Raw genomic sequence first — 12,537 nt, forward strand, 5'->3', positions numbered from 1 at the left:
AAGCTAGCTTTAAAATATGAACACGGAAAATGCTTTCAGCAAGCACGACACAAATCACCTTTGATATTCAATAATAGGTGTAATCTTTTGTTTAAAACACGTTTAGGTTTAACTATTTATACGTATGTTCGAATTATAGTCGATGTATGTGTTTTGGTAACTTAATATTTGAGAATCAAAAAGATTTTCTATCGTTTACGAAACTTGTCACAGTGCTTCAGTTGACTGAACTGAATGTTCGGTCTCTTAAACCAATTAAATCAGGAATTTCAAAACTGGAAGTAGTCATTCGGTCGACTGAACCTGAGGTTTGGTCGCCCGAACCAACTGTATCTAGAACTTAACAATAGAAGTAGCCATTTGGTAGACTGAACTTGAAGTTCGGTCGCTCGAACTCTCTGATGGTAGATCAGTTTGTTCAAACTTCTGCATTCGGCCAATTGAGCATGATGCCTCAGGTGCCCGAACATCCCGAAATTCAAATTCCTTTATATTTTGATTCCAAAAATGATTTTGATCTTTTGAAATAATATTTGGACTTTGTAAGAAGAATATTTTCCAAGACTTTAAAAGGTATCTAGGGTCCAAATAAATAACTTAAGAGCTTCGTAACAAAAACCAACATGAGATGTACTTACATGAATTTATATTTCACAATACATGTAACAACCTATCTAGGTCTTCATGTCCTTAAGATTGGTCTTCATCCAAGCTTTTCTTCAACAACCATCTTTCATTCACTTGTGTGCTTCATGGTTTTCCAATTTGCATCTTTCATTGTGTTTTATACTATAATATCTGTATACACATTTAATGACACAATTAGATGGTTTGGTTTGTCATTATCAAAATGAGATTAAACTTTATTAGGCCAATAGTAAAGGGTTTGTTAGGTATAATTTTTTGTTTTTGTTTTTGTTATTTTTAGATAAAAAAAATATGTAATGAAAATATACTTGTTTATCATATTAATTTTTTATTTTTATTATCAATTTTCAACTATTTTTAAAAAAAAAAAACATAATTGTTAGCGTACTTTAGTACTCATAACTAATTTGTGAATCAAAACAATAAATAATTTTAATTAAAGTTAAATAAAATAATCAGATAAGTTTAGAATATAATTAAAATGAAAATATCCATAATTTTAAAAAAATTATTAAAATTATAAAATCTATTTAAAAAGTATTACTACTATTTTTCATTGTCATGTTCAAAAAGTTTTTTTCTTGTAAAGGAATTTTAAAATATCATATTAAGTAAAATAGTTTATAATAATTTTTTATTACATTAGTTATAATTTTGTATTTTTTTTATCATTTTAATCTTATTTTTAATTGTCATTTGATTTAAAGTCAAAATGGGTATTTGTATAATCAATTTTTTAATTTTTTTAGTTTTAAAAAATATTAATCAAACAAATTATTTTGTTTTAGTCCAAGTAGGATAATGTTTGCCACGCATCACTCTGCCGCTTGGCGCAGAAGGATCCATGTGTTAGTTACCTTTGCCGTTGTTCGTCGAGCCTTGGTTCGCAGTTGCAAATCCGGCACGGAACTTAATCCATGACGAGCTCCATTTGCATTCCCTCTTCCTCACCGGTGGCTCCTCCGACCATCCTCCGCCCTCTTGCAAAGGACCGAACTCATCTCATTGTCGAGTATGTTCAATTAAGAAGCAGAGGAAGAGGGATAACACGATCTCAAGTTAGGGTTTCATCAGACAATCAGACAGCCATCACTGCGCCAGCCAAATCGTCGTCGTCGTCATCATCTGGCGAAGATAATCCCGAGTCCTCCCCAGTTTCTGGGGATTCCGCTTCAGATGTTGTGAGGAAATTCTATGGAAGGATCAACGCTCACGATCTGGCCTCCGTGGAGGATCTCATTGCTGAAAATTGCGTCTATGAAGACCTCCTCTTCCCTCGTCCCTTCGTTGGCCGCAAGGTACCCACTCACTCTTCTCTGTAAAAATTATTTTCGTTTGTACTTTGAGTTTTCCATAGAGTTATAAAAACATGAACTTGCTTTCAAGTTCAAAGAGTGTTAGGAACTAGAGAAGCAGTCAGAGGTGCTCTTTAGGCCTTCAATACAAAAAAAAAAAAAAAAAAAAAAAAAATAAAAAGCGGGAAAATAAATTGGTAGTATTGTAGTTCTTTCAGAATTTGGAGAACTTGAAATGAAAAATGAAAACAGCTTTTCGCAAGTGAAAAAACCCCCTTAACTGAGTTTGATTTTGCTTCTGTTACCAGCTGTGAAATGCACTATGCAAAAATTTTATTTAAAAAAATAGTATAATGAGTATTATGCTTGAAACTTGAAAGCCTTATGGCGATTATAAAGCATTGCCATAAAGCTTTGAGTATTCTGCTGTATGTCTTCCATAGAGAAGTGACCAAACAAATTTAAGGGTGATTAAAATTTAAAGAAAGATTCGAGGACAAAAATTCATCATGTTTGGTATTTTAAAGACGTTTGGGCAATCTTGTAGTTTATTAATTTTTGGGATTTTCCCTATTTTTGTAACATTTTCTTGCAGTATTATATTAGGTAATGATCTAGTAGATTCTACTATTCAAGGGTTATACTTATTAGGAAAGACATCTCCTAGTAGTTTCTAGGTTTACTTATTTTATTTGCTTCATTTCCAAGCATATTTAGACCTACAAATATGTGATTGTAATTGTTTTTTATAGGAGTTCAACTTCAGAGTTGAGTTTGAGTGTAAAGCTTTTTCACCCCCAAGTGTGTTTGCCTAGTGTGTGCCCATGCTGAGTTGGTATAGGAGCCAATTTTGGAAGAATCATGCAATATGAGCTTTGAGAATGCAGATTCATCACATTTGTGGTTTTTAAGATTTTTGGGTGATATTGTAATTTATTATTATTCAAAATATTGTCATATTTGTAGCATTTAATAGTTTTTTTTTTAATGTAATTATCTAGTGGCTTATAGATTTTATTTATTTATTTATTATGAGTTATTTTAATAATTTTAGTTCTTTGGGTTTACTTTCACAGATACAAGCACCTTGTATGTGTGGAAGGAACAGTCAGTCTGCAGTTTATTTTGAAACCAAGCTTCCCTCCTGTATGTCTCTCTACCCCTCGCCAATTTTTCAGGGCAAATTGTCCTTGATTCTTTTGCTCTAGTCTTTTAAAATAACATTTATAAGACTGAAGCTAAAATAAAATTTTGAGCTAGGAGATGACGGGTAGAATTTTAGGGAAGGGAAGGCTATAGAGTGAGCTGATGTTGAAAGTGGGGTGGACAATTGTCTCTTTGATTGGGTGACGAGGGTCTTCTTTTAGATGACTGCAATATTTTAATGAGGTTTCTCATGTATTGGAGACTCCTATAGTCCTATATTGGAGACTCCTACGCGTTTAAATATTTGAGGAAGGAGGGAGTGGAGATATTAGTCGTAGGAAGAGTAAGGAGTTCAGTGTTCCTGGTAATCCAACTAATGCCAGCATAAAGGGGGATGAGGGAGGACAGATGAGTTACAAAGGTGATGGATTATTACCAGTCCTGCAAAATGGAGAAGTGGGTTCTAACTCTCCTCACTAGCAGGTATCATTGGGAAATGCTGCAGATGATGACCTTGTTAAAGATCATTTACGTAAGATGGGTTTGAAATAGTTATTCCTAATGATGAGGGGTGCTATGTTGGGAATTGGGGAAGGTTTGTACAAGGAAAATTTGGCAGAGGAAATTAAACAGTTTAGATCGCTCTGTTTATTATGGTGGTAGAGGCTTGTAGAGAGAATTTCTTGGCAAGACTCCCTGATTCTTTTTTTCCCCTCTATTTCTTATTTTTAATATTTTATTTTCTATTTTTCTCTAAGAAAGGGACAATTTTGAACTCTTCTGAAGTCCGAGATAAAATTGTTTTCAGAAGTTGGAGGACACAGAAACTTGGGGAATTTTAATTCTAATCAGTGTCCTTTGCTAGAGAAGCGATTATCTTCATCTATTTCGAGTATCACAACCAGCGGCTAATTAGATGTAGGCTACTAAACTTGGGAGAGTGAGTGATTTTCAAAAACTTAACAGAATGGAGTAGTTTTGTGTATTTTTTGTTCAAGCTTTAGTTTATTTTTTCAACTATTATGCAGGCAATACTAGAATTTTTTAAGAAGTTCATTGATTCTATCAGCACCGACTTGCAATTTGTTATTGATGATATATCTGACGAGGATTCCTTGGCAATTGGGGTAACATGGCACTTGGGTATGTTGAGCAGTAGTCTTTTTTTTGTCTTTTTTTATCCCTTCCCATGTCCATATTAAGTTCCTGTTTAGGATCTTGCTAAGAAACTAATAATGGAATTTACAATAGAATGGCAGGGAAAGCCTTTTCCATTTAGCAAAGGATGCAGCTTTTATCGGTTGGAGATATCAAATGGAAAGAGACAAATAGTGTAAGTACAACTTTTGGCCTTTAGAAAGATAATGTATTCTACAAGTTACTGTGCATTAACCTATGTAAAATATATTTTTGATTTCTTTATATCTTCCAGAAAAAAGATTTTTTAACGAAAAAAATGAAGATATTGGAAAATAAGCAATAGAGTCTTGCATTTGTTAACAGGTCGAATTGGGGGTGGTACCTTGTGTGTTTGATTTCTTTGCTTTAGGTCCTCCCAAAATTCCATGTGAAGTATTAACAAAACATTGAACTCCTATACTTGGGATTGCTTTCGCACTGCTCATTTTTAGAGTGAGTCATTGGACATAATCATCGATCATCTCACCAAGTGTCACGACAATTTATTGATTATCGAACTAGTTCGTCTATCTGTAAAAAACAATAGACAATTTATTATGTATCAAACCATAGGTATTTCATTGGTTCATAAGAGTAAGCACCAAACTAATCAAAGATACCAAGAAAAAAATATGTTGATAAGAAAAATTTGGATAGGTCCTCCCAAAATTCCATGTGAAGCTTTAGCAAAACACTAATTCTATGTTTGGAGAGTCCTTGGATTTGGAGTTGTCTTTGATTTGGGTAAGATGTAATGCAACATTATTTTGAAATTTGTCTAAATCCAAATCCAAGGTCCGAAATCCATGCTCCTAAATGCGGCGTAAATGTTTTTTGGAATAGATTAACAATGGCAGCATTTGTCCTTATAACAAACCAACAAGACTACCAACAACAACAAAAATAGCAATATCAATGACAAGAATGACAATAAAAATAGCACTCTAATAACAAAAATAACAATAGCAACAATGCTAAGAACAAAAAGAAATAACAATAGCAATAAAAATGTTTTAATAATAAGGGTGAAATGCACTTACCTCCCTAGAGTTTTGTTAAAATGATATGAATCTCTCGTGACACTTGGTGAGATGATCAGTGGTTATGGCCAATGACTCACTCTAAAAATGAGTAGTGTGAAGGCTATCCCAAGTATAGGAGTTCAGTCGTATAATAATTAGCCTAAAAGCCAGATCGTCTCTTCAGGGAATGCAGTTTAGTTCCAAAATTTGTGTAATCCCAAAAGAAATTAAGAAAAGAACAGTTTACTGAACATGGTTCAGATTCAGTTTCTTGAATTTTTGAGAGTTTTGTGACGAAATTAAACTCTAACTAAAAATTAAACGCACATGGAATAACTAAATAAATGCCAAACTCGATACCAGGATAACGAAAGAAATAAACCCTGCAATCATTCAACTGAAAAAAAACCAATTATGCAAAATAATAAAATTCAACTAAATAAAAATACTAGATTTAATGTTCAGATCAAGCAAAATTAAACTCTCGCAAAAATACTGAATAAAAATGCGAACTTTATTTATAGAATGTCCAAAGAAGTTGTTTGAATCCTAAAACAAGGTATTTAAATAAGATGAAGAGAAGCTAAATTAAACAGTCCCAAACAAACTTAAAGCAACAATAATTAATTAAAGCAGAAAAAAAAAAACAAATTAAAACTTGCTGCTGCTAAAAAAATTAAACTTTAACAATACTTCAAGAGAAAAATAAAAGTAAAAATAAAGCAAAGTAATAAGAGAGAGAGAGAGAGAGAGATAGCAAGTCGTGAGAGTGAATGCCTGCTGCCCGAAAGTTTCTGTTCCTCCGAAGAATAGTAAACCCTAGCATCCTTACTCTCCTGCTGCGCACGGCCCTAAAAAATAAAGACAAAACTTTAAAACCCTACCTAAAGCTTAATTCCCAAAAGCAGCACTAGCCCCTCCTTTTATCATGGATTTTGGCTGCCCTAACGAGGCCTTTCCAGCTGGCTCTTCGCTAAGCCCACACGCACAACCCTCTGTAGCGCCCAGCCACATGGCCTAACTTCCAACTCACAACATGGCAAACCCCCAATTCAGCCTCTCCAATACACACACAAACTCATGTGCATGGCTGGCCAGCATGTGGTTGCATCAATGAATTTACATGGGCCGGCCTTATATTTTTAAGCCCTTTCTTTGTAGTGTATTCGGCTGCCCTCACGCACAACCTCACAGCATGCCTAGCGCGTGCATCCTTTTAACATGAAGCCCAGCTCACGGCCCTTCTCCACGTTCACATGCCTTCATGGGCGGGTCACTTCACATATTTTTAAGGCCCAGCTCCTCCCAGTTCTCTTGTTCTCTTTTGTTGAAAACCCAGCTGCGGTCTTTAGGTAGCTCACCCGAGACCCCCAAAGCCAGCCCACAATGCATACTTGCATCAGTCTTCCTTTTTGATTGCTTTGATGTTGCATGCAATGTCCATTAAATGCTGTGCTTCTTCACTTTCATGCGGCATCTCCTTGTCACGTGCATGACTCACGTACACGGTTTCTCTCACGTGCGTGGCTCGGTGTTCATGGCCCTCGAGCAGCTCCAATACGCGGTCTTTACAGTCCTGTGATTCTCCTTTAAATGTCCAAGAGAGCCCTGCAATAATTAAGTATAAAAACCCGTAAACTATTGAAAAAAAAATCAAATATTGTAATTTGAGCTCAATGTTAGAATATTGAACATAATTAGACATTTAATTAAAATTATAATCTTTAATGCATGATTTTAAACGCTTAATTACGCAACTTTGATGCGTAATCATCCAATATCTGGAGCCTGCCAGTTTGGCTGAGATATCCTGGGGAGCTCAATGGTGAAGTCATTCTCCGGGATCTAAAGAGGGCGTAAGAGAGAAGGAAGAAAGGGTAGAGAGTAAAGAGAAAAAAATATCACTGCAAAACTTAAATGAGGGTGAAAGAGGCATTTTGAAATAGTTAGAAGTCAGACAAAACTAAATGTCAAGAGAGGTAGGTGTTTTTAAAATGTAATTCAAGGTTCCTGTCTTTTTGACAGAAATCAGGGAGGTCAATGTTTTTTTTTAATAATAAAATTATTATCATTAATTTCCTTGCCATACTATGTCAAAAATTGGTTAGGTGCATACTCTTGCTTCACAGGTAATCTAACTTCTGTTGACAGTTATGGGCGAGATAGTGTGGAGCCTTCTGTTAAGCCTGGGGACACAACTTTGGTATGTTTATTAGCATTGGTTTATGATACCTTCTTGTATATTTACATGTATCTCTGTACAAAACAATTCCATATGTGCATACATAAATATGTGTAATGTACAAACTATTTATCTAACAGTGATGAGCACCTAGTTCACCTAAAAAACTTTAAGTTGTTAGGTTGTGGCACAACCTGATTGTATTTGGAAAGAGAAACAAATAATGAATTACACTGTTACACGTTAGACAATTTTCACAATATAATGCATCGGCAACAAGAATAGAGCCTAGGACATCCTAGTAACAATGGCTTTGATACCATGTTAAGCAACCACTTTAACTAAAAAAGTCTAAGTTATTATGTTGTGATCCATCAATAATATTAAGATTTAAGAAACAGAATAAAAACAAAATTATGCTGACGGAAAAAAATTATCGATAAAGGGTCAGAATCACTTCGAAATGCAAGACAATGATTTCAAATTTAAAATCCCTTGCCTGATGTCTGAACTAGTTAGATTTCACTAATTATTTATGAGGATTGCAATATTAATAGTGGAATTAACCGCAAAAGAACCAAGGAAAGCCATATAATATTTAAGATTTATGCTGGTGTTGTTATAGTTGTGAGGTGTTAGAATTTGGAAACTGGAGCTTTTGGTATTTAGTATACTCAAAAGTTATTTTGAAGATCTCCCATAGCATTGTCATGCTTTAAGAATCAGAAACAAGAGGAGGTTAGAAGCGTCTAATAGTTTAGGTTTGAAAAGCTAGAAAAAATTGTGGTATTTTTTAATTATTTAGATAACTGAAATAAAAATGAAAAATATATTCCACAACCTAAATAGGCCTTAAATTTCTAAGTTACACAGATCACTAATTAATACCTAAAAGTAATTTCAATCGCGTTGGATTTGTATGGATACAATAGTGCTTTCTTACTTCTAATTGATGTTGGCACCATATTTCTTACTGTCACGTTGATATTGAATTTGTGTCTTTCTTGTACTTTGGTACAAGTAAGTTGAATAGCTGACCAAGTCTTCAAGTGGATCACTGCCTTTAGAAATGATTTCTTCTGTGCTATGAACACATTACTTGAATGGGAAAATTCCAGCCCTTCATGGTCCTTGAAGCACTTGTGTTGCCATCTTAAAATATGTTCCTTTATGATGCAATTTGATACAGAAGACTAGGCTTCAGATGACTCAAATAGATTTGGATTGGATGATTGGATTGATTATGATAGTTATTGAGGATAATGATATGAGGTTTTTTTTTCAAAAGGGTGGGGGTGGATTGGGGAACATGAAGTAGTACCAAATATGAACCCTCCCCTTAGCCCGTCCTATTCTTTATTTTGGTTGCCACAAATATGGGCTACAAAGATGGGCTACAAAGAGCTAATTCAAGCCTCATTTCCCTTAATCTGCAAAACACACACACACACACACACACACACACACACACACACACACACGTCTCACCTTACCACCTATAAGTTATAACATATTCCTTTAATCGTGTCCTATGCATGAACCAGTGTAGACAGTCCCAGTCTTGTCACCCATTCACCATAATAAAGCTCCAGGTTGCAACTTGTTTCCACATTATTCTTGTAAAAAATGATTTAAAACTTTACTACTGATTATGCATTCAACCTCTCAATATTGGTCTTGAACTCCTCTTTTCCTGCACAGATTGCTATAAGGGCAATCACTCGGCTGCTGCAACAATTTCCACGGCTAGCAGACTGGCTATAAATAAGGCCTGTGATTCGGTTTTTAGTAATTTTCCAATCAAACAGAGAAAATTTATCGGTATATAATTGTACAGTATAACATCAGAACCTGCACCAACACAAAGAAAGAGGGAATAAAAATTCTTCTTTGTTAGCTCTCTACAATCATATGTTAATGTATGCCCTCAATTTGCAGATTTTTCTCAATTACAGCTGGTTTTTTTTTTTAATTTTAAATTTTATTTTTTATGGATTCAGTTAGTGGCACTATGAATATCTTATAGCATTATTCATAATGTTTTGTCATGGAGAAGTATTGTGTTTTTATTCAAATTTATAATTTCAATTTCAATTGCAAACTCCAAAGTTTAAATTACTTCTTACAATTTTTTAGCCCTTAGAAGAATTACATATGAAAACCCTTACCCTAACCTTAGCCTTTAAGAGCATGGATTTTAGCTCTCAAATTTAGATTTGTGTGAATTTGGACCAAGTTGTGCATAATCATGTATCATATTTTATTCGAGTTCATACAAGTGCAAAGCAAATATTCAAATGTATCATGGGGTAAATGCAATTTTATTATTTTGGTTCCAGCATAAGAAGAAAGAGAAGGTATTTTTGAATTTCTATTAAGCGTCCCATCAGAAGGGGAATGGATACCTATTGAATTATTAAATGCTATTTGAATTATGTAGAAAGGCTTGTTAGTTTTGAAACTCCAAACTAAAGTTTGGAGACCATCTAGTTTATCTTAGTAAATGAATTCAAATGAACCAATATTGAATCGAGTATAAGTAGCTTGTAGAGAGAGAGACAGAGAGTTTTGCATAGGGTGAGGAATAAAAATAGAGAGCACATATATTATAATTAGCATGTGTTGACAAATATATTATTAATGCATTAAGGTATACCAACACCATTGAAGTCTTCTTAAGCGTTGAAGGATTGCAAATGCTAGTTGTGGCACACAAGTTCAAGTAGCTAGACAAAAATAAACTGTAAACCCATGACATGTTTACAAACATTGAGCACAATGTAAATGGTAAGTGATAAGAAAGTGTGAATTAAGTATGAGAGTCGATCAACAATAGAGTGATACATTTCACCTTATTGCAATTTAGTAAAGAACATGTGGTTGACAAAAGAGTAGTATGCTAAATGCATTTATAATAAAATATTAAAGTCATACAATGATTGATGAAATTTTACCATTTTTCCTATGTCATCCATAATTTAACACAGGGCAACATCAACATGAACGACAATTCATAATTTTATATTTTCTCTAAGAAATTACTCTATTTACAAAATTAAATCCTAAACTAATATTCATATGATGGTTACCCACCCAATCTGCCGAAGACAAACAATCACAAAAGAAAACATAGGACCCTAAAACAATATGATATAATCTAAAATGTGAGGAATAATAACACTAAATTTGGCTTCGAGTTAAAAATCATGTCCTAGGACAAAAGAACTACAAATTTTATTGACAATCATACTGAGATAGTAATTTAATATATGTTGCCAGAAAATAAATTTTGAAAAAACTAGACTCACACCACCATCCATCTTGCAAATTCTTATAATTTAAATTTTAAATTTAAATTTATATAGAATTGAGTAAAATAAAATATAAAATTAATTAAAATTTCGGATCCATTTAGGTCAAGGATTTTACTTGAAAAAAGAAAAAGGAAGGAAAACGAGTGAAACATTTTTTTTCTTATATTTTTCTTTTCTATTAAATATTATAAAAAATAAAAAACTTATTTTTATCTGATTAAATTTTTTTTAAAAAAGTACATGTTAAAGATATATAAAGCCAAAATTTTATCTATAAATTTAATATATAAATTTTTTACTTTTTTTTAATAATTAAATATAAAAATATAAATTTCTTGATATTTCCTCTTATTTCTCTAATATTTTTGAGTCCCAAAACGGAGTCCCACGGAATAAAAGGAAATGGGCCTAGAAAATGGATGTCGGTGTCACCATCACCGACCACCGTGTGAGACTAAACTCTATTTACTTCTTTAACCGGAGAGGCGGGAATGGATGGGCCGCCGGCGTCAACTGCGGACCACAGCCTCGCGCGCGCAATGCTCCGCCGTCGAAGTAACCTTTATCTTCTCGCCTACAATTCCGTCCAGGCCTTCGGATGGTAACCCACCTCCCCCTTCTATCTTTCTGTCTCTCTCCTCCATTTACGAGTCTGCTGTTATGCCATGGCAGGACACTCTCTCTGTGTATAATTTTGAGCAGCTTCGTATCCATCCATTCGTTTAACGGGGCCTACGCGTCTGCTGGAGAGCTTATCTGTAAGTCATGTTTTTGCCTTGCTTCTGAAGAATCCATATACATCTTTCTCGGAGAACTACTGGGAAAAGAAAGGAGAGAAATCTTTTGGTTTGCATGTGATTCCTTTCCCGGAGAGGTAAAATGAAGTAGACCCTTTGTTTCACTGGGAGCTAAAAACAATATGAATTTTACAAAGTTCTATTTTTTCCCTGCTTTTTTTTTTGGCCACAATTTTAAGTTACCAAACTGAGTGTTACCTTTGTGCTGATTAGATATTTTTAGATCACTGTTGTTGTTTCTTTGCCTTGAAGGTTTGTTGCAAACTGTTTCATTCGTGGAAGTTCTGCATGGAGCTATAGGTGGGGTTTGCACAAGTTGATTTGATTAGCCCAACCTTGAAATGATGATATTATTTGGCGTAATGTTAATGCTTCTCTTAAATTCAAGGTATTGTTCCGAGTGGGATTCTGCTTCCGCTGATGCAATGGGGTGGGAGGACTCATTTTCTATTAGCCATTGTTCGTCATATCGTTGAGGTTCTTACTATTGCTTTTCAAATTCTTTTCCCTTTCCATTTAGACATCAGTAATTTAGAACACTATTTTTATTTGATCCATGGGCAATTGTGGCGCTCAAGATTTGAGAAATGGTAGCTATTCATAGCACCATTGTATGGCAAGTGACTTTCCCACTTCCCACTTTTTTGGACTTCTTGTGGAGCTAACCAAGGAGGCAAGGATTGTCCCTTCACACACTAGAAAGGCAAATGACAGACGAGAAAAAGAAGAAGAAGAAGAAGAAGAAGAAGAAGAAGAAGAAGAAGAGAGGAGCACAACATGATTTATGTGGTTTGCCCATGTGCCTATGTCTACAAGCCTCTTGCAAAAACCTCTGTTACATTATAGCGCTCTGTTGTATCAAGGATTTTCTTTTTTAAAGTAGAGGAAAGGAAAAGAAAATAAGAAAGAGAACAATTTTTCATTCTATTTTCTCTATTCAAATACTATTAAAAT

General features: G+C 34.2%; 2 protein-coding genes across 7 annotated transcripts in view; both read left to right on the top strand.

The window, feature by feature from the left end:
- The first annotated feature begins 1,443 nt into the window (after positions 1-1,443).
- LOC131148485 (uncharacterized) lies at positions 1,444-11,267 on the top strand. 6 transcript variants are annotated; one of them, XM_058098197.1, is made up of 6 exons: positions 1,461-1,946; positions 3,020-3,089; positions 4,118-4,232; positions 4,341-4,422; positions 7,442-7,493; positions 9,174-9,421. In XM_058098197.1, exons 1-6 carry the CDS (start codon positions 1,843-1,845, stop codon positions 9,234-9,236), a joined length of 486 nt encoding a protein of 161 aa, XP_057954180.1. In that variant the 5' UTR covers positions 1,461-1,842; the 3' UTR covers positions 9,237-9,421. The 6 variants fall into 6 exon arrangements, with proteins under 6 accessions (XP_057954176.1, XP_057954180.1, XP_057954175.1 ...); XM_058098193.1 differs by lacking the exon at positions 3,020-3,089 and having other exon boundaries at positions 1,444-1,946; positions 9,174-9,379; XM_058098194.1 differs by lacking the exons at positions 3,020-3,089; positions 9,174-9,421 and adding an exon at positions 11,157-11,267 and having other exon boundaries at positions 1,473-1,946.
- The window catches only part of LOC131148486 (uncharacterized), a 47,012-nt gene continuing 45,650 nt past the window's right edge, over positions 11,176-12,537 (top strand). The window contains exons 1-4 of the mRNA XM_058098198.1: positions 11,176-11,387; positions 11,459-11,544; positions 11,836-11,883; positions 11,972-12,060. Coding sequence (XP_057954181.1) covers positions 11,278-11,387; positions 11,459-11,544; positions 11,836-11,883; positions 11,972-12,060 — 333 coding nt within the window. The 5' untranslated portion in view covers positions 11,176-11,277. The remainder of the gene's footprint in view (positions 11,388-11,458; positions 11,545-11,835; positions 11,884-11,971; positions 12,061-12,537) is intronic.

The sequence above is a fragment of the Malania oleifera genome, chromosome 2, assembly GCF_029873635.1.
Source record: "Malania oleifera isolate guangnan ecotype guangnan chromosome 2, ASM2987363v1, whole genome shotgun sequence".
Classification (NCBI taxonomy): Eukaryota; Viridiplantae; Streptophyta; class Magnoliopsida; order Santalales; family Ximeniaceae; genus Malania; species Malania oleifera.